This window comes from Lithobates pipiens, unplaced genomic scaffold (genome assembly GCF_037356315.1).
Source record: "Lithobates pipiens isolate NorthernLeopardFrog02 unplaced genomic scaffold, aLitPip1_a1.2 Scaffold_8, whole genome shotgun sequence".
NCBI classification, from domain to species: Eukaryota; Metazoa; Chordata; class Amphibia; order Anura; family Ranidae; genus Lithobates; species Lithobates pipiens.
Window position 1 is genome coordinate 182147986 of NW_027507903.1, and position 25118 is coordinate 182173103.

General features: G+C 45.4%; 1 protein-coding gene across 1 annotated transcript in view; it reads left to right on the forward strand.

Moving 5' to 3' along the window:
* Nucleotides 1-22705: 22705 nt before the first annotated feature.
* Nucleotides 22706-25118, forward strand: part of CPNE8 (copine 8) — a 349055-nt gene continuing 346642 nt past the window's right edge. The window contains exon 1 of the mRNA XM_077471338.1: nucleotides 22706-22984. Coding sequence (XP_077327464.1) covers nucleotides 22857-22984 — 128 coding nt within the window. The 5' untranslated portion in view covers nucleotides 22706-22856. The remainder of the gene's footprint in view (nucleotides 22985-25118) is intronic.

The window sequence follows — 25118 nt, forward strand, 5'->3', positions numbered from 1 at the left end:
TAACGTTCGTTTCGAACGCGGGGTCCGTTCGAAAGTTCTGGTGCGAAATAACAAATTCCGCATCTAAACAAATGGAATGGAACAAATGAATAATAATAAAAAGGTTTTATTATTATTATTATTGTTATTTATTATTATTATTATTATTATTAGATCGTTCCGTTCCATTCGTTTAGATATGGAATTCGTTATTTCAGATAATTTGTAACGTCTGATAAATTCATACTTGTTACGTTCACTAACAGCCAAATTTGAAAGGAAATTCCAATAGTTATTATTAGTTAGTTAGTTATTTCAGATTTTCGGGTTTTTGAATTTTTGGATTTTCATTCTTTAGAATTTTCAAATTTTTATTCTTATTTACGGATTATCAAATTTTAGAATTTTAGAATTTTCACATTTACAAATTTTCAAATTTTCAAATTTCCCCCAAAAAATTTCCAAATTTTTTAATTTCCGAAAGTTTGAACTTCCGAATTTCTGAAATTTCACATTTCCGAAATCGAATTTTCGAATTTCTGAATTTCAGAAATTTGTAAACGCGAAATTCGTAAATTTTGGAATTAACGAATTTGTCAAAATGGTTTAAAAAATGAATTTGGAACTAAATGAATTGCACATGTCTAGTTAATATGTAGCTCCTGTTATTTTCATTAACCCTGTCCCTTGTCCCCCCTGTTCTAGGAATCTATAGCTAGTTTTAGCTGAGGGATCAAAAACCAGCATAGTCTAAAGACAGATTAGGCATCTGACGGCCATATCTGGTAGCTTGAAGACCGGTTGCATGTCAAATTAGAAACTACTAGGGACTAAGACACAGAATATATAGGTTGACTCTTAGTTCCCGTGCCACACCATGGTTTCTTCTGGTGAGAATCTGCATTTCGGGCTGGTTGGACAACCGTTGGGGGGTCTCTCCATCACTGCAAACCTCGTCTTCATGTCTCCGACAATAAAACAGATGCTGCATCACGATCATCCTCAGGGCCACTGTAACTAAATGTTGCAACATTTATTTTGAGGTATCCTAGACGACCACTGATGAGTCTGGTACCTCAGTCCCTGTCTGGAGCCTAACGCCCCGGGGGATCAGGGTATGGTCCTTCCTAGTGGAGGACGTCAGACACCCGTCTGCACTTTTTAGTGTGTCACTCTTTATGTGTGTGCACTTTTTTTATGCACCAGGTGGAAGTTTTTTGGGTGTGTTTTGCACGCCATGGGCTTTTTCAATCAAAAATGTATTTTGAGGTATCTTTATTAATAACTGTACATACCCAGACATATGTGCACACTTCCACCAGGACTCCTGTCAGGCCCTTTGCTGATAATACCTGTTTGTACTTTGGAAGTATGTACTATTAAAAATATTTTCTTAAAGCTTACACTATTTTTATACTGGCAAGACACTACTGTATATACTTATGGTTAATGTTTTATGTTGGTTGCAGTAGTTCTGCTCCTGATTACTTTGATTTCCATAACAAAAATAAAAGAGATCAACCCGCATGCATGCCTCTGGGCATTCGACACAGGACAACATAACAATGCCTGTATAGGAGACTTCTTCAGATTTATTTGAGTGAGAGAACAAAATTAAATCATAGATTCTGATCCAAAAACGCTTCAACTTGGGGTACTGCCACCATATATGGAAAGCAGCTCCCTCTTGACCACATCCTCAGAAACAGAGTGGAGAATCACCCGAGACATAAGCAGTGATCCTAGCCGCCACCATATACCATTGAGGGATTACATTATAATTGACTTCAATTATAGAAGTATAAATTAATGACCTAGATGCTGCTTGAGTCAGCTTGTACCAATCATCTAATTCCAAAACTTCACTCGTATTCTTCTCCCATTGATGTATATAAAACTATTTCACATTAATAGGTTAATATGGAATATATTTCTGATAAATAGCCCTTATCACATTTGTTATACAGGTATTCCATAAATGTCATTGTCACAATATCTGAGGAACGCTTGAAGTAAAATAGTTTAGATAAGGTGTTATTTGGGCATAGCTGAAACTTTCAGTCTCTGGTAGCTAGTACTTTTTGATCAGAACTTGTTTTGACGACAGTCCCCTATGATCACAGAGGCCCTCTATTCTCAGAAATCCCTTGTAAATTCACCAGTCAAATCAAAACCCGCTCTTCCACTTAGTAGATGTTCTGGTTCTCTTATTTATCTACAGGTTTAGCACAGTATCATGTTTGAAGAGATTTTTCAATCCCTCCAAAAGAGGGCTAAACTTGTACTTTGCAGCTTTAACATGTTTTTTAGTATGAGTCATTGTTGATGGATTTATGTACTGTATACACATGTGCCATATTGTATTGGTTGTTTTTATATAAATTTATCTTATATGTAGTACCATTTAATTTGATTATTTATGAACTATTATAGTCACATAGCAGTGTATTTACTAAAACTGGAAAGTGAAAAATCTAGTGCAGCTCTACATATAAACCAATCGGCTTCCTTTTTTTTTTTTTTTTTGTCAAAGCCTAATTGAACAAGCTGAAGTTAGAAGCTGATTGGCTACTATGCACAGCTGAACCCGTTGTTGCACTCTCCAGGTTTAGTAAGCTAACCTTATAGTTCGTTTTTGAGAATATCATTAGTACTGTAATTGTTTATCTTTTTTTCCTCTGTAGGTGATACAGTGCATCTGGAAAGTATTCACAGCACTTAACTTCCACATTTTGTTATGTTACAGCCTTTTCCAAAATGGATTAAATTCATTCATTCATTGAAAGAAGTTTGTTTGAAATCTCTGCAAATGTATTAAAAATAAAAAACAAAGAAATCCCATGTACATAAATATTCACAGCCTTTGCCAAGGCACTCGGAATTTAGCTCAGGTGCATCCTGTTATCACTGATCATCCTTGAGATGTTTCTACAACTTGAGTGGAGTCCACCTGTAGTAAATTCAGTTGATTGAACATGATTTGGAAAGGCACACGCCTGTCTATATAAAGTCCCACAGTTAACAGTGCATGTCAGAGAACAAACCAAGCCATGAAGTCCAAGGAATTGTCTGCAGACCTTTCGAGACAGGATTGTACCGAGGCACAGGTCTGGGGAAGGGTACAGAAAATGTTCTGCAGTCAACAGTAGGGTAGAACTCCTGCGCTTAGATCCGAGCAGCAGTGACACTAACATCTTGCTCTCTGCACGGACTCCTTTACACCGATGGCACTGTACACTTCAGACACTCTCATGCATAGAGTACACTATTCCAAGGTATGCAGCATTTTAAAAGCTGATACCGCAAAGCCTGTACTAGGCTCCACCAATCCAGCAATTTATGTCACCTCTCTCCCAGTGACACATCTCATGGTTGCTACGGGATACAGGAAACTCTCTTTATCTCTCTCTCCGGGACCGGCCCCTTACTCAGATCAGTGATCACCCGAGTCTCAGTGACTCAGTGATCACAGCGTGCACAAGGAGCGTGCACAGGGAGCGTGCACAGGGGAAGCCTTCATATGACGGCCTCCTGGGCATTCAGATCCGCGCTGTGGCCATCATTCGGCCATAGCGCGGATTTCACGTGGTTAAAGAATATAATCCACAAAGGTAGCATGTAATACTTTAAGTCTTCAGAGTCCTCAGGTCCCCAGCCCCTCTGGGAACCCCAACCCCCCAGACAGGGGGTACATGGCAACAGAGTAACAGCCTACATCTTGACAGGGATTCCCAGCAGCTCTCCTAAAGCATTTTAGTGAACCTTTTTTATGTGGATCTCTGGAGATTTGGTGGGAAAATCTAGCCAATCAATTCCTCAGATCCACTACACATCTACATTGTAACAGTTTTCACCTGGCTGGCTCAGTAAACTTGATCTCATGAGCACAGACCGGAGAAACAGCACAGCTTTAGACAGATGGCTGCAGAACAGAGTCAGCACAGCAAAAAATCATTAATCCCTTGTAGGCACCTGCTTACACCAATTTCTATGGAGTAGCTGACCCCTGTTCCATTATAGCTGCTGTGACCTATTGGTGGTTAGCTATCAGCTTTTAGACCTCTTTCCAGAGGCTCCCTCCCAAGGCTGTAGGGACAGGAGTCCCGTATGGATAGGTGCGCTCTAGCAGCCTCCCCCCTTCGTTTTGCCTCAGTTAGTGTCGGGGAAGGAGTCCTGAATGGAGAGGTGCGCTGTACTATAATGCATCAGGAGACCTACGTGGAGATCATAAAGATCTCCTGTGAAGTGGCAACACAAAGTGGCACATGTGACGGGAGTCACTTTGGGCAGGGAGCCAGTGGAACCCAGAATTGTTTGGGGAGGTTGGGAAACCCTTGTTTCAGCCCCCATGCACCTCCAATGTCTAAGTCAGGGACCGAGAAATCCAGTCTGATCTGTACTAATCGGTTGGGCAACTCTACAATGATATCCATAGACAGGTGGGTCCAGGGCCTCTCTTCAATGGGTATGGGTTGTACCGGAGCAGCCACAGTGGGGGATTCCAGATGAGCCATTATAACGCAATGCACAAACTGATCTATGCGGTGATCTTGCTCATCCAATCTGGAAAAAATATTACCGACAAGTGGAATGACTATCTTCTGAATTCATGGCCTTCGCCAACTGTCAGAAACCATGAACCAAACCGAGACAGAAGTACAATTAAATCACACTTGTTTATTAATAAAAAATAAAAAGGTAAATAGAGTAAGCATAGCCAAAGCATAGCCAGAGTCCAGTAACCGAATCGAGTAGTCAGCCAGGCCAGAGTTCAGTAACCGAATCGAGTAGTCAGCCAGGCCAGAGTTCAGTAACCAAATCGGGTAATCAGCCAGGCCAGAAGTCAGGGATCCAAGTAGAGGAACAGCAAGTAGGCAGCAAGCCAGTTTTTAAACAGGAACGCAGGAGATGGTTTCTTGTGATGTGACCAAGGTGAAGGCAGAGATGAAGTGAGCTGGACAGCCTTAAGTAGGCAGGTCAGACGAGCAGGATCAGGAACAGCTGAGTAACTGTGAAAGAGAGGAGAGCTGGCAATTAGCTGACAGCTGAGCAGCCAGTCCAGAGAAGGAAGGGCTAAGCCGTTGCGTTGGTGCGCGTTGGCGCCAATCGGCCTACTTAAGTGTTCCCCCATGGTGTGCCCGGTGCTGTCCGATCTGCAGCTTCCTGTGCCCTGTTGCCTGTGACTTTGCTTGTGTTCCTGAACTCCTGTTTACCCGGCTCGTCCCTTGGATTTTCCTGTCTGCTGCCTGCCTTTGACCTCGGCCTGTCTCTGACCTCGCATCTGCCTGCTCCTTTGTACCACGCTGCCCGCCTGTTGCCAACCCTGCTTGTGACCCAGACTCAAACTTGCTCATCCCTTTTCTGCACTGTCTGCCTGCTGTCATCTGTGCCTGTGGCTGGACCTGCTCACCACCTTCTGCTCGCATCTGCTCCTGCATCCAGCTGTGAGTCTGTCTACCTGTCTGAACCCTGCCGTCGGATCTCTCCTTCAGCATCTAACCCGCCAGGCTCTCATACCCGTCTGCGCTCCCGTGCCTCCTGTCCATCCTACCAGGGGCCTTGAACCAGACCCATAAGGGAGACCTTCCCCTGCTATTTCGGGCTCACCTGTCAGGTACGTGGGTCTGACAGGTAAGGAGCGAACAGGACCAGAGAAGGGACACAGCGGAAAAAGAAACAGGGAAGAGGACCGACAGGGAGAGAGAAAAAAAAGCGGGGTGGGGAGTAGGGGGGGAAGGGAAGGCGGCCAACCCTCTCCCTTGCTAAGGCAAGGCATGCGGACATGTGGACAAGGTGCTTTGGGGTGGGGGGCCCCCTTCCCAAAAGCACCCCCCCATGTTGAGGGCACGCGGCCTGGTACGGCTCAGGAGGGGGGTTGTTCGCTCGTCTCCACCCCCTTTCCTGACTGGCCGGGCTGCGTGCTCGGATAAGGGTCTTATATGGACCTTGGGGGGGACCCCTTTCGGCGTAGGGCTTCCCCTTTAAGTCCATACCAGGTGACGGGCCAGCGACGTGTCAATCTCGCCGCCGAACATTGACTTCCTCCGCTAGTCCCGGCTACCTGGAGCCCCGTTCAAAATTAATGGACTTTCCTCCATGTGCGGGAAAATCCATTCATTTCAAAAGTCCGGCAGACTAGCACATACACGGTCGTATGGTCCGCCGGATAGTTTGATCACGTGTACAAGGCATAATAGTTGTCCTGTGGACAGATTCTCCCACCTGAGCTCTGGATTTCTGCAGCTCTTCCATAGTTACCATGGGCCTCTTGGCTGCTTCTCTGAATAATGTTCTCCTTGCCTAGTCTGTCAGTTTAGGTGGGTGGCCATGTTTTGGTAGGTTTGCAGTTGTGCCATACTTTTTCAATTTTTGGGTGATGGATTGAACAGTACTTGGAAACATTTGGAAAAAAAAATTGAAAACCATTCATCCTTTTCCTTCCCCTTCACAGTTATGTGCCACTTTGTGTTGGTTTATCACATAAAATCCCAATAAAATACATTTACTTTTTTGATTGTAAAATGAAAAATGCTGGCTGGGTGGACAGGAAATGGGGAAGGGGGCCACACATATGCCCTTTCCTTTTCTGAACCATACCAAGACAACATAGGGGAATACTTTACCCGAGGGGGAAAAAGGGGCTCTTCCCCATAACCCTGGCCCCATGCTTGTGGGGTGTCTGTAGGCAGAGGGCTTATCAGAATCCAAAAGCCCCCTTAAAAATAAGAGGACCCCCAGATTCCGCCCCCTACATGAATGAATAATTGGTACATACGCACACATACATAGGGCATTGTGTCTGGTATAATTCAGGGAGAGGGAAGGCACATGCTCATCACCAACCCCCCCCCCCCCCCATCCCGGCCACCCAGGCTGCACATTCGTAAAGGGTCTGGTTCTCTGCTGCCCCTGCTTTAGTCATCTCTACCTACCCCTTTAGACACCCTTTGGACACACACAGATGTTGTTGCAGAGATGTGATGTTTATGTTCATCTGACTGCTTAACTCGTGAGTGTCTGAGTACTAATTGGAAGTGGAGAGGAAGTATCTTTATTATTTTTGGGAGTGTTCAAGAGGGATTTTACATGGAGACATCCATCTGTTAATGCTTACTAGGCCTTTGTGATGGGGGCTAACCATAAGGTGAGAGCACACCCTTGGGAGACCTGGTGGAGGTGTCATGATTGTATTGGATTCATAATTTATTCATAATTTATTGTGGACTTTAATCAAAGATTATTTTGGACACTATTATTTGTATGCCACATACATTGTAAGTGTTACACTTTCTAATCAATTTTTTTATAGTGCATGCAGTTTTAAAAGCATGCATGCAGAATTTTCTTGCTCCTGATGACGCAATACATTTTGTGAAACGTGTAGAGGCTGCTTGGAAATCCATTTTTGTCACTTCCGATACCCCAGAAAAACAAGGCTCGGAATGCACTCGGAGACTGTGGGATACACGCTGCCACTGGTAGGGGATTGGAGCGTTAGCGAAATAGATCTGAACACCATCCCCGCACATACGGCTGGACATGCTTGGTGCCGGCATGGGCACAGGCACGTGTGAGTTTAAATTTTAGTTTTTTACCTTTTTAAATAAACTTTTTACTATATACTACACTATGATGGCTATTCATATATCTCCATGAGAAACAATTAGTGCAAGAGGCCCCCATATACTGCTTTGAAAGGCTGTTGGTGAAACCCTTAACCGAGTGGTTATCCTAAATGAACCAAAGGCGCATATACAGACTTAATCTGGTGAGTGGCCATTTTGGCAGGTGGTGGTAAAGTCACTCGATTGGTGGATAGAAGAAGCACGTCATAAAAGAAGCACTTTATATAGGAGGAATATAGTGGCACTGGAGTGATAACTCACTTAGGACATTCATGTGGCACTGGAATTGTTTTTTCTATATATTTATTTCTATTTTATACATATATATTGTTTACATATTTTTTTATATTTTTGTATCTTCTATTCATATTGTCTATATTAATTGCACTTTATATAGTAGAATGAGGGTAAAGCGAGGAATTTAATTGAGGCAGGGCACAAAACCACAGACAGCCGTGATTGGAATGTACAATCCAATCATGTGAAAGTTATACAGGACTGGATTGTTTACCTGGCAAGGTCCAGACTAATTATGTATTACCTTTCATATATCTAGTTTGTGATTATGGAACAAAACCTTCCGCAACCATAATCAGTAATTTTCTGAGAAAACAGTTGTAATGTGCTCCTATAATATTCCAGTAAAATAGTAGGGGAAATGCTGTTTGCAAAATTTATATGGGACTATTCACTAAAAAAGAAAATGTTTTCACAGGAGTTAAATCAAGACAAGGGAAGATCACATCCCCACAGAAAAAACATTTCTTAACAAAAGGGACACGGTAAATGTGAGCTAAGATTTTCTGTTTATTGAACAGCTCCTTAAACCCAAGAGGTTATGAGATCGCATAAGGCTGTTATAACAACTTGAACTATAGTGGATCAATACACTTGATAGCCTGTTCCCTAAAGGACTGACGAGGAACACAATCTTTCTGTTTTCATAGACTCATTAATCATTTGAGAGACAAGATTTGTGTATTTGTTCTTTATTTTCTTTCCATAGCAAGGGTTAGATAATGTGTCTTAATGTAGCATTCAGATATAACTGTTTAACCTGGCTTGTTGATTTTAATTAAACAGTTTACTGCAACTCTTGCATTATTTCATGATATTATCTATATTACTTTCATACCTGCCAAATGCAGCGTGAGCTGTGGACGATTGCCATAGTAACAAGGAACAGAACTCAGGTTTCTATGAATTCTTATAGCATCATGGGTTTAAAAAAGAATTTCTGTGGTTAAAATAGAAACTATAGTTTTGGGTCAATTTGTTGTTCATTGTTCTCTTTTTTTTAAGATTATATGGTTTTAAACTGTCTTGTATCAATGTTTTTATCAACTTAATACAACTGTTGTTTTTCAAACAAACATTTAAAGTGTTTGTAAACCTCTGACATTAAATATGAATAAAACATATCCCTCTATAGTGTGTATTTGTCTCAATCCAGAAGCAAGAAATGCAATTTCTCTCTGCTGCCTCGTTCCTCTATTATCAGCATGGAGTCACTTTTGACTTGTTTTCTTGAGCAAGAGAAAAAAAAAAAAGATTATAGATGAGGGCGCTCCAACACACAGCGTTTGATTGATAGCAGTGGTGGCCCAGCCATAAGGGGCGCTCGGCGCCGCCCCCCCCCCCCCCCCCCCAGGCTTTTGGCAAAAAAAATTATAAAAATAAATTAAAAAAAAACTCACTTTAAGAGAGACCAGATGCCGGAAATGCAGCAGTCTATGGGAAGCTTCCCAGCTTGCAATCAAGAGATTGCAAGCTGGGAAGCTGATTTCCCTGTGTTTAGGGTGTGTGCAGGGTGCAAGCCATGCACCCGCACACACTCCTACTCTTCAGTGATTTGTCCTCGGCTCTTGTCCATTTTTTTTTCATTGGCCGGGACCGGAAAGCAACTGGGCGGTACTTTTTCAGTACTACAGCGTCACTTCCAATTTCCCTGGAGTCACAGTGGAGTGCGGACCGTGATACTTTGCATGTACTGTACATGAGAAGATCGGGGCGGGATAGAGGACACTCCTCATTCCATCATTCCTTTAGCTCACACAATGGGCTTGGGCTCCATTCACAAATCTGTCATATCTTTAATGAAGACACGTCACTGTCATCTACACATCTGATTGGTCTATACTGATAATAAACTGTCACTTTGTATGAAATCCTCACCCTGGATCATTATATTAGTGATTAGAGATTGTGGCACAGTATTAGATTTGTAGCTGTACTCCGCCATCTCTGTACTGTGATAGATGAGGACTGATTGTTCTCATTAGGGATGAGCCGAACACCCCCCGGTTCGGTTTGCACCAGAACTTTCGAACGGATCCCAAATTCGTACGAACGTTAGAACCCCTTTGAAGTCTATGGGACTCGAACGTTCGAAATTAAAAGTGCTAATTTTAACTGCTAATATGCAAGATACTGTCCTAAAAAGGGTTTGGGGACCTGGCTCCTGCCCCAGGGGACATGGGTCAATGCCTAAAATGTTTTTAAAAATGGCCGTTTTGGCGGGAGCACTGATTTTAATGACGATTAAAGTGAAAAAAAAAAAGTGAAATATTCCTTTAAATATCGTGCCTGGGGGTGTCTATAGTATGCCTGTGAAGTGCAACGTGTTTCCCGTGTTTAGAACATTCCCTGCACAAAATGACATTTAACGGAAATAATGTCATTTAAAACTGCTTGCGGTTTTAATGTTATATCTGGTTCCTGCAATATGGTTGAAAATCATTCAGAAAAATGGCATGGGTAGCCCTCCCTGCCCATTACCAGCCCCTTTGGGTCTTGTACGGATATTAAGGGGAACCCCGTACCCATATTAAAAAAAGGAAATACGTGTGGCCCCCAGGCCCTATATACTCAGAACAGCAGTATACAGACGGTGCAAACAAGACAGGGACTGTGTAGGTTTGTTGTGTTAAGTAGAATCTGTTTGTAATTTTCAACTGGTACATTTTTAAAGTGTAGCTCCAGTCAAAAAATCTATTTTTAAGCTTTTTGGAAAACATAATTTGTTTTGCCGTCCGTCTTTTTTCATCTCACTTGCTGTTGTCTGCTTCCGTTTGCAAGTAGGAGATGTTTGTAAGTTGGATATTTGAAAGTAGGGGCCTGCCCTATATGCTCTGCATAAATGGCGAAAACAAGGTGTTGGTTTTGCCACAACATTGTAAGCCCTCAAAGTGACTCTTGGTGGGTGCTGGAGCGCCCTGCTGTGAACGATTATATCAAGAATTGTAATTACATGCCATTGTTGAACAGTGGTAGAAAAATTGACCTTTGGTGGTTGTGGTGATGGTGCTGGTGCCACGACACTGCAACCTCTCCCATATACTCTAGTTGTAGTGCAGGAATGAGCCCTGCTGCAAAGCATTGCATCAAAAATTGTAATTAAACGCCCCTGTTAAACAGGGGCAGAAAAATTTGGCTGGTGGCATCACCCAGAACCAAAAATGTTCTTCCAACATATCAGCGGAGGAGGAAGAGGATAGACAATGAGTCAGCAGTAATATGCACCTTACCGCTGACCGCCCTGTCCAGCGAGGCAAGGACATTGCCTTCCAAAAAGTGGCACTTGGGGACCTGCCACTGAAGAACCGCACATTGTACAAACTCACGGAAGGGGGCCGAGTCTACCAACTGAAAAGGCAGCAGTTGAAGTGCTAGCATTTTAGCCAAGCTAGCATTCAACCGCTGGGCATGTGGATGGCTGGGAGTGAACTTCTTTCGCCGGTCCAGCAGCTGGGGCAGGGACATTTGCCTGCTATAATCGGACGTGGGTGTACTGCTAGCAGAGTGCCCGGAAGCACTTGGCATATGTTGCCATATGTTGCAAATAGCAGCGGTGCGATCTGATGCACTTGTCTCAAAAAAGGCCCACACCAAAGAACTTTTAGAATAACGTGCAGAGGCAGCGCCCTGCACAGGCGGAGCTCTGTGGTGTGATTCAGTAGGTGTACTGCCCCTAAGCTGGCCCCCGGAGGGCATCCTGCCTCGTTGGACATGTGCCTTCTCCTCCTCCTCTCTCCTACCAGGCACCCACGTATTGTGTGCCTCCAGCACAGTATACACCTGTATCTACCCTTTATTGCTGGTGTTCTCTCATACAGGCATCTGCAGGAGTTAGTGGGTGTTGTGTGCCTCCAGCACAGCACAGTATACACCTGCATCTACCCTTTATTGCTGGTGTTCTCTCATACAGGCATCTGCAGGAGTTAGTGGGTGTTGTGTGCCTCCAGCACAGCACAGTATACACCTGCATCTACCCTTTATTGCTAGTGTTCTCTCATACAGGCATCTGCAGGAGTTAGTGGGTGTTGTGTGCCTCCAGCACAACACAGTATACACCTGTATCTACCCTTTATTGCTGGTGTTCTCTCATACAGGCATCTGCAGGAGTTAGTGAGTGTTGTGTGCCTACAGCACAGCACAGTATACACCTGTATCTACCCTTTGTTGCTGGTGTTCTCTCATACAGGCATCTGCAGGAGTTAGTGGGTGTTGTGTGCCTCCAGCACAGTATACACCTGTATCTACCCTTTATTGCTGGTGTTCTCTCATACAGGCATCTGCAGGAGTTAGTGGGTGTTGTGTGCCTACAGTACAGCACAGTATACACCTGTATGTACCCTTTTTTGCTGGTGTTCTCTCATACAGGCATCTGCAGGAGTTAGTGGGTGTTGTGTGCCTACAGCAAAGCACAGTATAGACCTGTATCTACCCTTTATTGCTGGTGTTCTCTAATACAGGCATCTGCAGGAGTTAGTGGGTGTTGTGTGCCTACAGCACAATATACCCTACCCAGTTTCTGGTTTTCCCATCTCCCTGCAGGCCATTACTATGTCTGGAAGGCCAACTAGGAGAGGCAGACAGTCAAGAGCCAATAAAAGAGGGCAAGCAGGCTCTGTGTCTAGAGACAAAAGTGCTGGTCATGGACGCGGTGCATCATCATCAGCACATGGCCATGGGACACTCTTGTCCTTATTTTTGGCAGTTGGACGTGTTGAGCTGCATGACTTGGTAGAGTGGATGACCAAGCCCTCTTCATCCTCCTCATTCTTTCTCACCCAGGCTCAGGGTACTAGCAAAGCAGCTGCCAACGCGTCCTCTTCCCTTGTCTCAATGTCATCATCAGTCACTCCTTCCCTAGACTCACCATGTCCTCCTGAGGAGTCCCCCGAACTGTTTGAGCACAGTGTTGGGTACATGCTCCAGGAGGATGCCCAGCGTTTTGAAGGCTCTGATGATGATACCCAGCTAGAGGAAGGCAGTAGCGTGAGTGCAGAGAGAGGGGACAGCAATCTGGCAGTCATGATCCACCAGCTGCAGCATACTGCCAGGTTTGCTCCAGTGATGAAGAGGGAGGGGATGATGAGGTCACTGACTCCACGTGGGTGCCTGATAGGAGAGAAGAGGAGGAGGAGGAGGCACATCTCCAACGAGGCAGGATGCCCTCCGGGGACCAGTTTAGGAGCAGCAGACCGACTGAATCACACCGCAGAGCTCCGTCTGTGCAGGGCGCTGCCTCTGCTCATTATTCCAAAAGTTCTTTGGTGTGGGCCTTTTTTGAGACGAGTGCATCAGATCGCACCGCTGCTATTTGCAACATATGTCTCAAGCGTATCTCGTGTGGCCAAAACATCAGCCGCTTGGGCACCACATGCTTGACCAGACATATGTTGACCTGCCATGCAGCTCGTTGGCAAGCGTACCTTAAAGACCCACACCAAAGAACAAAGTGGACTTCTCCTTGCTCCTCATCAGCTGGGATCTCCAACCCCACTAGACCTTCAGTCCTCTCTGAAACCTGCACTGAGAGGAATGAAGGTGTAGAATTAGGTGTGTCACAGCCAAGTACTTGTGGGCACTCTGCTAGCAGTAAACCATGTCCGATTGTAGCAGGCAAATTTCCCTGCCCCAGCTACTGGACCGTCAAAAGAAGTTCACTCCCAGCCATCCACATGCCCAGCGGTTGAATGCTCGCTTGGCTAAATTGCTAGCACTTCAACTGCTGCCTTTTCAGTTGGTAGACTCTGCCCCCTTCCGTGAGTTTGTGCAATGAGCGGTTCCTCAGTGGCAGGTCCCCAAACGCCACTTTTTCTCAAGGAAGGCGATTCCGGCTCTCTACCGGCATGTGGAAAGCAATGCCCTTGCCTCGCTGGACAGGGCGGTCAGCGGTAAGGTGCATATTACCGCTGACTCAATGTCCAGCAGGCATGGACAGGGACCTTACCTATCTTTCACGGCCCAATGGGTCACTCTTCTGGCAGCTGGGAAGGATGCAGGACAAGGTGCAGTAGTGTTGGAGGTTGTTCCGCCACCACGCCACCAAAATGCTACTACTGGTTGTGACACACCTCTCTCCTCCACCCCCTCCTCTTCTTCTTCCTCCACGGCCCAAAAAGATGCCATGCCGTGCTTGTGCTAGTTTGTTTGGGGGACAGGAGCCACACTGGGGCAGATATTTTGTCAGCTCTGCAGGGGCAGGCCCGAGAGGTGGTTGATGCCATGCCAGCTTAAGCCAGGAATGGTGGTTTGCGACAATGGCACCAGCCTCATCTCCACCCTCCGACAGGGACAACTGACCCATGTGCCCTGTGTGGCTCACATCCTTAACCTGGTGGTGCAGCGGTTCTTGGGCAGGTACCCGGGCTTACAGGATGTCCTGAGGCAGGCCAGGAAAGTCTGTGCTCATTTCCACCGATCATTTAATGCCAGTGCTCTGCTGGCTGAGCTCCAAAGGGAGTTGAACCTGCCCAAGAACCGCCTTATAAGTGACATGCCCACCAGGTGGAACTCAACGTTGGCCATGCTGCAGCAGCTGCACACACAGCAGAGGGCCATCAATGAGTACCTGTGCAACTACGGCACCAGGACAGGGTCAGGGGAGCTCGGTTTTTTTCTCACCACCTCAGGGATGCATGCACTGTCCTGTCACCATTTGAGGAGGCCACGAGGATGGTGAGCAGTGACAGTGCATGCATCAATGACACTGCACCTCTAGTCCACCTGTTGGAGCATACGCTGCATGGAATAATGGACAGGGCACTTGAGGCAGAACAGAGGCAGGAAGAGGAGGACTTCCTTGCCTCTCAAGGCCCCCTTTATCCAGACAGTGTTCCTGCTGTCCCACCCATCACACATGAAGAGGAGAAGGAGGAGGCTTGTGTCAGCATGGAGGTGGAGCCTGGCACTCAGCATCAGCAGCAGCAGCAGCAGTCTTTTAGGGATGATTTACAGTCTCAAGAAACACGTGGACTTGTACGTGGCTGCGAGGAGGTGGCTGCGGATCATGTTGTCCTTAGTGATCCAGAGGACTCCAGACCGAATGCCTCAGCTAACTTATGCTGCATGGCCTTCCTGATCCTGCAAAGCCGGCGGAAGGATCCTCGTATTCTTCGGATCAAGGAGAGGGACCATTACTGGCTGGCCACTCTCCTTGATACACAAGGGTAAGGTTGCAGACCTTATCTTGCCGTTGCAGAGGGAGCAGAGGATGAGACATCTCCGGGAGGTCTTGCATAAACGTCTGTGCAACGCGTTCCCAGAAACTGGGAGGTTACAAACTCCTGGTCCTGGACAAAGTTTTGCTGAGGCTTCGGTCAGTCACAGAAGGAGTGGTGGAGAAGGTGGCCATCTGACCGATGCGTTCAGACAATTTTTTAGTCCGCAGCCCCAAGGTATGATCAGTTCCAGCAACCATTGTCTGTGTCTGATTTACATGGTGCAGGGATACCTAGGGGCAAGGTCAGACTTGGACACTTTCCCGCCAAAAATCCTCTGGATTACTGGGTCTTGAGGATGGATCACTGGCCAGTGCTTGCACAGTATGCAATTGAGCTACTGGCCTGTCCTGCATCCAGCGTTCTTTCGGAACGCACCTTCAGTGCTGCTGGTGGCTTTGTAACCGACCACAGGGTGCGCCTATCCACCGACTCGGTTGGTCGACTGACCTTCATAAAACTGAATCAGTCTTGGATCACCACCAGTACCAAGCACCTGAAGCTGATGTAACCGAATAATTTTTTTTTTAAATGTCACATCCCTTCAAGACTGCCTATGCTGATGCTGAGTGACTGTCCTGTTATGTTGACTGACTATCCTCTTCCTCCTCAATGATCCTTCTGATATCTTGGAAGAACATTTTTGGTTCTGGGTGATGCCATCAGCCCAATTTTTTAGCCCCTAACAGGGGCGTGTAATTAGAGTGCAATGCTTTGCAGCAGGGCTCATTCCTGCACTCCAACTAGAGTATATGGGAGAGGTTGCAGTGTCATGGCACCAGCACCAGTGCCTAAGGCCTGATTTTTGAGCCCCTGTTTAACAGGGGCATGTAATACAATTTTTGATGCAATGCTTTGCAGCAGGGCTCATTCCTGCACTCCCCCTAGAGTATATGGGAGAGGTTGCAGTGTCGTGGCACCAGCACTAGTGCCTAAGGCCCAATTTTTCACCTCCTGTTTAACAGGGGCATGTAATACAATTTTTGGTGCAATGCTTTGCAGCAGGGCTCATTCCTGCACTACAACTAGAGTATCTGGGAGAGGTTGCAGTATCATGGCACCAGCAAGCAGTGCCTAAGGCCCAATTTTTCAGCCCCTGTTTAACAGGGGTATGTAATTACAATTCTTGATATAACATTTCACAGCAGGGCCCGTTCCTGCGCCCACCGAGAGTAACTGTGAGGACTTATAGTTTTGTGGCACCAGCACCACCAACACAACCACCAAAGGACCAATTTTTCTACCACTGTACATGGCATGTAATTACAATTCTTGATATAATCGTTCACAGCAGGGAGCTCCAGCGTCCACCAAGAGTCATTTTGGGGGCTTAAAGTGTTGTGGCAACACCAAAACCTTAGGCCCCCATTTCTGCAGAGCATATAGGGCAGGCCCCTACTTTCAAACATCCAACTTACAAACGTCTCTTACTTGCAAACGTAAGGAGACAACAGGAAGTGAGATGAAAATAATTATACAGAGGTGATAACCCTTCCCTATGTTTTCCAAAAATCTTAAAAATAGATTTTTTGATTGGAGCTACACTTTTAAAATGTACCAGTTCAAAATTACAAACAGATTCTACTTAACACAACAAACCTACACAGTCCCTGTCTTGTTTGCACTGCTTGTATACTGCTGTTCTGAATATATAGGGCCTGGGGCCCCCACGCCTTTCCTTTTTTTAATTTGAGTATGGGGTTCCCCTTAATATCCGTACAAGACCCAAAGGGGCTGGTAATGGGCAGGGGGGGCTACCCATGCCATTTTTCTCAATGATTTTCATCCGTATTGCCAAACCAGATATTACATTAAAACTGCAAGCAGTTTTAAATGACTTTTTTTTACATTAAATGTCATTTTGTGCAGGAACTGTTCTAAACACGGGAAGAACGTGCCACTTCACAGCTATACTATAGACACCCCCCAGGCACGATATTTAAAGGAATATTTCACTTTTTTTTTTTTTTCCTTTTTATCGTCATTAAAATCAGAGCGCCCGAAAAAACGGCCATTTAAAAAAAAAAAATTGGCATTGACCCATGTCCCCTGGGGCAGGAGCCAGGTCCCCAAACCCTTTTTAGGACAATATCTTGCATATCAGCCATTAAAATTAGCACTTTTTATTTCGAATGTTTGAGTCAATGGGGTTCTAAAGTTTGCACGAATTTTCAGTCCATTCGAAAGTGCTGGTGCAAACCGAACCAGGGGGTGTTTGGCTCATCCCTAATGGACACACACACCAAGACCAGAAGTACAGATCAGGGAGCCTTGGGGAAACTTTGGTGATGAAATGTTAAAAGACAATGCCCTGACATAAGCAGAGAAAGAGTTGGAGAAGGAAGGACTCTGTTCATGACTGCCAATCATTTCACAGACTGAGAGACTGCAGGAACTCTTCTTATAAACACTGAAAAACATTAGTGGATTTCTTTCACGTATAATTATGCTCAAGAAACATTACACCCTGTCTTCATTCACAGGCACACATGCTCCTGCTACACTCCTGTCACACTCCGCACATTTGCTTTGTCGCCATAGATAAACATAGGCTGCCTGCATGCAATTCTAGGTGGCTACAGTCTCTTAGACAAAGCACTTATTCACATCATGTATGGGCCACAGCACCCATGCGGATGAAGATTTAGGCTGGGTTCACACCATTGCGAATTGGATAGCAGGAGACTTTGACTGGCTCTTTATGGAGCCCGTTCACATATCTCCGCTGTGGCTCCGATGCGAATTGCACAGTGCATCTTTTGGTCCAATTTAGGTCTAAATTCAGCCAAAAATTCAGGCTGAAATTGGACCTAAAACGGTGAACCATAACGCACCGGATCCCTGCTGGGAGCCACATGTGGCGATGGTGTGAAGCCTTATAAGCCAACTCTGGGATTGAGGAAAAACCCCTTGCAGTGGCCACCCCACTTCAAAGGGAGCTGAAAAGGTTGTACTACTTACCATACATTCCACTCCAACAGGATCCTTTTGCTCCTCTGCCCAGAGCTTGGCATCATCAAGTACAATGCAGGGCTACTGACCCTGCATTGTATGTAAAAGAAGCAGGTGTGCGACAGTGGCTGCAAGCATTGAGGGAGTGTGGTCACATGGGTGGAAGGAGCCTCTAGCAATAAGTACTCAAAAAAAACTCACCATTCCTATACTCCTAAATTTAGGGTCACCATACACATTACAATCTGACTGTACAATAAACCTTATGAGTACCTAGGAGACAATGTAATCAACCTGTATCCAGTCAGGCAGGCCCTTGCATTACATAGTTGTGGGTAGATCCAAAGGAAAGTGTACAATCGGACTGTAACAAGTGTAGAGAACTTAAAAGGAAAGCTATAATCACAACATAGTAATATAAACAACAGTTATATTCCAATATAAGCTTACTTAAAAAATCTCTTCATGTTGTGAATACTGCCTGTCTGCTGGCTATTACAGATGAGCTTGGGTGTATTTAGATGCCCTTCTGCACTTATGTCGCAAAGCTCAACCAGAAGCTGTCATCTGTAAAGGGTCATACATCTGCGCCAGGAGCAGGCCCTTTGCGCAGCTGCATGTATACAAGGGATTTGTATGTGTGCACCCACCTGCGGGGCATGCATGCCTATTCTGTTGAGAATTGACCCACTATCGGTGACAGCTTCCAGGCAGGCTTGGTCATGTGAATTTGGAAGAGCATCTGAACACGCCTGGGCTCATGATACTCGTCATCTAGTAGAAAAGCAGGGGCCGGAAATTTGAAGTTAAGCAGCCTCAGATACATCTGGATGAGAGGTGTTGACTGCCAAGGGGTGAGTGAGCTCACCATCCATCCCTGTCCGTGACTGAAGTTTCCTCCCATCTCTCTCCTGCCTCTGAGTGAGTACACTAAGGTAAATCAGGGTTCTCAGAGCACCCCTTACATCAGAGCTCCTCTTTTCACCAGAGACCACAGTGTTCTCCCTTATATAAGAGTTCTCCCCTCCTTAAATCAGGGTTCCCAGAGTTCTCCCTTACATCAGAGTCTGAAGAGTCCCCCCTTACAGTGAAAGGGAACTCTGCGAGTTCAGATGTAAAAATGGAACTCTCATAGTTGCCAACATTGTAAAAATATTTTTAGGGATACTTTTTTGGCTGTAGGAGGAGTCACATTAGAATTAGGGGGGGCATGCATTTGTAGGCTTGGCATAGCTGAAATAAAAAATGTGGCATGAAACAGTGGGCATGGCTTAAATGGGCATGGTTCAATGGGGGAGTGGTTAGAGTCTGAGATGAATGAGGGATGGAGAGGGAAAGGGGGAAAGGGGGGAGAGGGATGGAGGGACAGCAGCCCCCGATCCTACACCATAATAGCAATATATGTATTCCAATGTTTAACAATCAGCAGATAAAGATACTCCAAACACCTGGTGTTAGCGTTTCAATCATCCCGGCGCTATGATTGTTATGGTGTCAGGATGATTGAAGCGCATAATTTCTATTATTACATTGTAATATAAAATGAAATCATTCAACTCAACATAATGCAGAGTTAGTGGGAGCCCTGAGCGCGTCACCTGCCATGTTGCCATCTGTGTACCCAGCAGTGGAGTCCCTCCTTACATCTGGTATCCCCATCAGCAGAGCCCTCCTTGCATCTGTGTCCCCATCAGCAGAGTCCTCCTTACATCTGGTATCCCCATCAGCAGAGTCCTCCTTACATCTGTATCCCCATCAGTCCTCCTTACATGTGGTGTCCCCATCAGTCCTCCTTACATGTTGTGGTGCCCCCATCAGTCCTCCTTACATGTCGTTGTGTCCCCATCAGCCCTCCTTACTTGTCGTTGTGTCCCCATCAGTCCTCCTTACATCTGGTGTCCCCATCAGTCCTCCTTATATCTGGTGACCCCTGTGACATCCAGGCAGGCCCCCCCATGACATCGAGACTGGCCCCCCTGTGACATCGAGACTGGCCCCCCATGACACCCAGATTGCCCCCCAAGACATCCAAACTATACAGCCCCCCTGTGACACCCAGACTGCAGGGCCCCCCCGTGACATCCAGACTATACGCCCCCCGTGACATCCAGACTGCCCTCCCTGTGACATTCAGACTATACGCCCATCCCTATGGCATCCAGACTGCCCCCCCATGGCATCAAGACTATACGGCCCCCCGTGACATCCAGACTGCCCCCCTGTGACATCCAGAATGTCCCCCCATGACATCCAGAATGTCCCCCCATAACATCCAGACTGCCCCCCCTGTGACATCCAGACTGGCCCCCCTGTGACATCCAGACTGCCCCCCCCCTGTGACATCCAGACTGGTCCCCCCTGTGACATCCAGACTGGCCCCCCCCATGACGTCCAGACTGCCCACCTTTGACATCCAGACTATACGGCCCCCCTGTGACATCCAGACTGCCCCCGTGACACCATGACATCCGGACATTATGCCCCCCGTGACATCCAGACTGCCCCCCGTGAAATCCAGACTGGCCCCCTGTGACATCCAGACTGGTGCCCCTGTGACATCCAGACTGCCCCCCATGACATCCAGACTATACAGCCCTCCCTCCGTGACATCCAGACTATACGCCCCCCCCCCTGTGACATCCAGACTATATGGCCCACCGGAGCCACGTGGTTACAATAGAGATTGAGTTGTGGCACTGCCCATCCCCCGGCCGTTTCCATAACAGGTCACAGAGACTGGCAGAGGGTGGGCGGCGCAGCTCAGTTTCTTTTGTAGCCATCCAGCCAGCCTACTTCTACTACTATGGTCTTCTTGAAAATGACGGCCAGCGGCGCGGACCTCAGCGGCGGAAATCGGTAAAAAACACTTTTCCTGAAAATTTCCCAGGAAATGATTAAATTGGGAAAAGGATTTAAATCCCAGGAATGTCCCAGGAAATTCAGGACAGTTGGCTAGTATGAACTCTGTGGTCTCTGATGTAAAGGGGTTATTAACATCATATGATTATAAATTTTAGTTATGAGCAAAATATATGTATAGTTTATACAAAAAAAAATGTGCACCACTAAAGTGTTCGGGTTTGACTTGAAGAAAAGGTGGCAATCCCTGTCCTGCAGCAATAGGTATACAGGTGTATGTACGTGCAAATGTGTGGCTGCAGTGCGGGAATGCTTACAATTGGCTTTGTGCACTGACAGCTTCCAGGTAGGCGCACTCACGTGGGTCTGGACAAGGATCCAAACATGCCCTAGCACATCCACATTACCTTGATTTCTACATACCCCATGATACTTTGCTGCTAGCAAGAAGTGATTCCTATAGTGACTCCACTTCCTGAAACTCCTCCTCTCAGCACCCCTGTAATTCAGAAGGCTGGCTCTGCCAAAGGTGTGATACAGCAGTGCCAATCAACAGGACATCTCTAGTGCACACGTGAAGAACTGTGGGATTTAAAAGTGTGGGGATCTTCACAAAGTAAGTTTACACAGTTCAGCATTGTTCAGATTAATAAGATTAAAGTATATCTAAAGGCTTTGTTTTAAAGTGGTTCTAAAGGCAGAAGTTTTTTTTTTTATCTTAATACATTCTATGCATCTAATAAAAAAAACTTCTGTGTGCAGCAGCCCCCCTAATACTCACCTGAACCCATCTCGACCCAGTGATGTTCCTCTTTATTGGCGCCCGCTGCTGTTAATCAAAGTCAATGAGCCAATAAGGAGAGAGAGAAGGGGTGTGGCCAGGCCAGGCCACGGCTCTGTGTCTGTATGGACACACAGAGCTGTGGCTCGGTGCCCCCTATAGTGCGCTGCTTGTTGTGGGGGGCACTCAGCAGAAGGGAAGGGCCAGAAGTGCTAGCAAGCCTGAAAAAGAAGAGGATCGGGGCTGTTCTGTACAAAACCATGTTTGTTATTTTTAAAACAAAACAAAAAAAACAGGCATTCGTTTTACTTTAGGATTTGGATAGAGTGAAGATGAGGGATTAGAACTTCTGACAGTTTTTATTGCTGTCTGTTCCCCATTAGGAAGATTCCCCCTGTCCTGTTTACCATTATCGGTGAAAGTAAAAGAAAATCCCAAATGTACAGTTATCTCCAGAAAAGTAATAGAGGGGAAATCTTCCAATGGGGACACTCGTTCTGGAGAACTGGGGGGGGGGGTCCCCAAAGAATTTCCTTAAGTTGCAGGGATTCCCTCTCACTTCCTGTTTGGCTATGGGACAGGAAGTGAAGGTAAATCTCCCCAATGGGACACAGATGGGGGGAAAAAAAATCTGACAGGGGTTAAAACTCTCCTTTTCTCTATCCAAACTGAATGAAAAAAAGTTTTACCTATAGTTCTACTCTAATCTAGAAATGATTGGAAAGCATTGTGGTTTTATATCTTGATTACAGATACATTTTAACTAGCAATTAACCTTTGCAGCATTGGCGGGGATCGCTGCAGGTTACATTCTTTCCTTATACCTCTAGTAAGTCTACATGTGTTCATCTGCTGTGTCTTAGTGAGCAGCTAGCCAGGACAGCCAGGGGTGCGTGGAGTGATATGTGGCCAAGTATAGGGTTGGGCTGTCAGTGATCCAGGCTTTTCCAGATGTGGAAGATCCAGATGACAGTGTGAGCTGTGGCCCCGCCCCTTCCTCCTCCCCCCTCCCATGTGCTGTCACTGCATGCTGCATCCTCCTCGCTCCGTGCTGTCAGAGCTGTGTGCTCGCCGGAGATCGGTGCTGCTTCCTCGCCTCCCTCCTTCATCAGCTCGCCTTAAGGATCTTCCAGACCCCCCTCCGCCGCCCCCATGTTCGGACCGGATAAACTGGGCTACGAGATGGATTTCGGCTACAGGAGTACGGCTTCTCTAGGGGACTTTAACCCGTTCAGCGCTAGCATCCCAGCCACCAAAGTGGAGTTAACAATCTCTTGCAGGTGAGGATCCCATCTCCTACTATCACTGGGGAAGTTTCCTGTGCTGGCAAGTTTGTGTGATCGGGGCTGTTAGGAGTAGATTGTGTGTGATCGGGGCTGTTAGGAGTAGATTGTGTGTGATCGGGGCTGTTAGGAGTAGATTGTGTGTGTGTGTGTGTGTGTGATCGGGGCTGTTAGGAGTAGATTGTGTGTGATCGGGGCTGTTAGGAGTAGATTGTGTGTGTGTGTGATCGGGGCTGTTAGGAGTAGATTGTGTGTGATCAGGGCTGTTAGGAGTAGAGTGTGTGTGTGTGTGTGTGTGTGTGTGTGTGATCGGGGCTGTTAGGAGTAGATTGTGTGTGTGTGTGATCGGGGCTGTTAGGAGTAGATTGTGTGTGTGTGTGTGTGTGTGTGTGTGTGTGATCGGGGCTGTTAGGAGTAGATTGTGTGTGTGTGTGTGTGATCGGGGCTGTTAGGAGTAGATTGTGTGTGTGTGTGTGTGTGTGTTATCGGGGCTGTTAGGAGTAGATTGTGTGTGTGTGAGAGAGAGAGATCCGGGCTGTTGGGAGTAGATTGTGTGTGATCTGGGCTGTTAGGAGTAGATTGTGTGTGATCTGTGACTTGGGCTGCTCATCTACTTACATTATTTCATGGGGGGTGCTTTAGTGTTGTGTAAAAGTGTCCCAAAATCAGGAAGGAAGTGAATTCTAGTCTGACATGTAAACATTGCAATGATCATTATTTCCTGCACTACTTATATACAGGGTTCTCCACATTGTCGGTCTAGATTGGATGTCAGCCAGTGTCTTCTTCCTGCGCATAATGTTTAGGCACTTCATCTAAAAGCTTTCACTTTTCAAGCCAACATCCAATACATTAGAAATGTGCATGTCATTATCCTATGATGTGTACATCATCTCTCAGCAAGGAAGACAAAAGTATTTCACAACTATTCAACTGTGTACTATCCCTAGAACAGATAGTTTGTAAACTGCTAAAGGAGAAGACTAGATCTTTTGCTGAAGGTTTTAATTATTGTATGGTGCACTATAACTAAAATATAGATTTTTTTAAAAAAGTGCCAAGGGAGAAGAACAGATCCTAGATGACAGTTGTAATCACTGTATGGGGCACTATAACTAAATTTATATATTTAAAAAAAAGTGCTAAAAGAGAAGAACAGATCCTTGGTGAAGGTTGTAATCATTGTATGGTACACAATACCTCTAAGCCCTTGTACACACGGTCGGAGATTCCGACAACCAAATCCATCGGATTTTGTCCGACGGATCTTGTCCGAAACTGTTGCATACACATGGTTGGACAAAGTTGTCGGAAAATCCGATCGTTCAGAACGTGATGACGTAATTTCGTTACGATGGGACTACGTTCAGGCTAGTAGCCAATAGCTTTGATGTAGGAATTTGATCTGAGCATGCGTGGCACTTGGTCCGATTGGAATTCTCTACACGATCGGAGTATGTCCGATCGGACCAGTTTGTCGGAAAATATTTCCAGCAAGTTGGAAAATTTGGTCAGACGGATATTCAGACAGAAACAGTCCGATGCATACCACACACAGTCGGATTATCCGACAAAACGGTCCGATAGGACACATTCCGACGGATTCTCCAACCGTGTGTACAAGGGCTAAGACATATTTTCAAAATTTTCAAATAAAAATAGTTTATAAACTGCTAAAAGATACTTGATAGAGCTCTAATAACAGTGTAGCAAATAATGTACTTATAATATATATATTATAGCTTATAAACTGAGAAGAATAGATCCTTTTGTGAAGGGTGGTTAGCACTGTTATAGTATACTATACCTATAAGATAGCCATATTTTTAAGAAAACAAACATATAAACAGCTACAAGAGAAACAAAGATCCTTGATTAAGGTTTTTAATCAGTACACTATAACTATACTATATATATATATATATATATATATATATATATATATATATATATATATATATATATATATATATATATATATAAATTAATAATAATAATAAATAATAATAAATTAACATATAAACAGCTACAAGAGAAAACTAGATCCTCAGTTAAGGTTTTTAATCACTTTATAGTATGTTGTAAGATATATATTATAATAAAAATAGCATGTAAACAACTACAAGAGAAA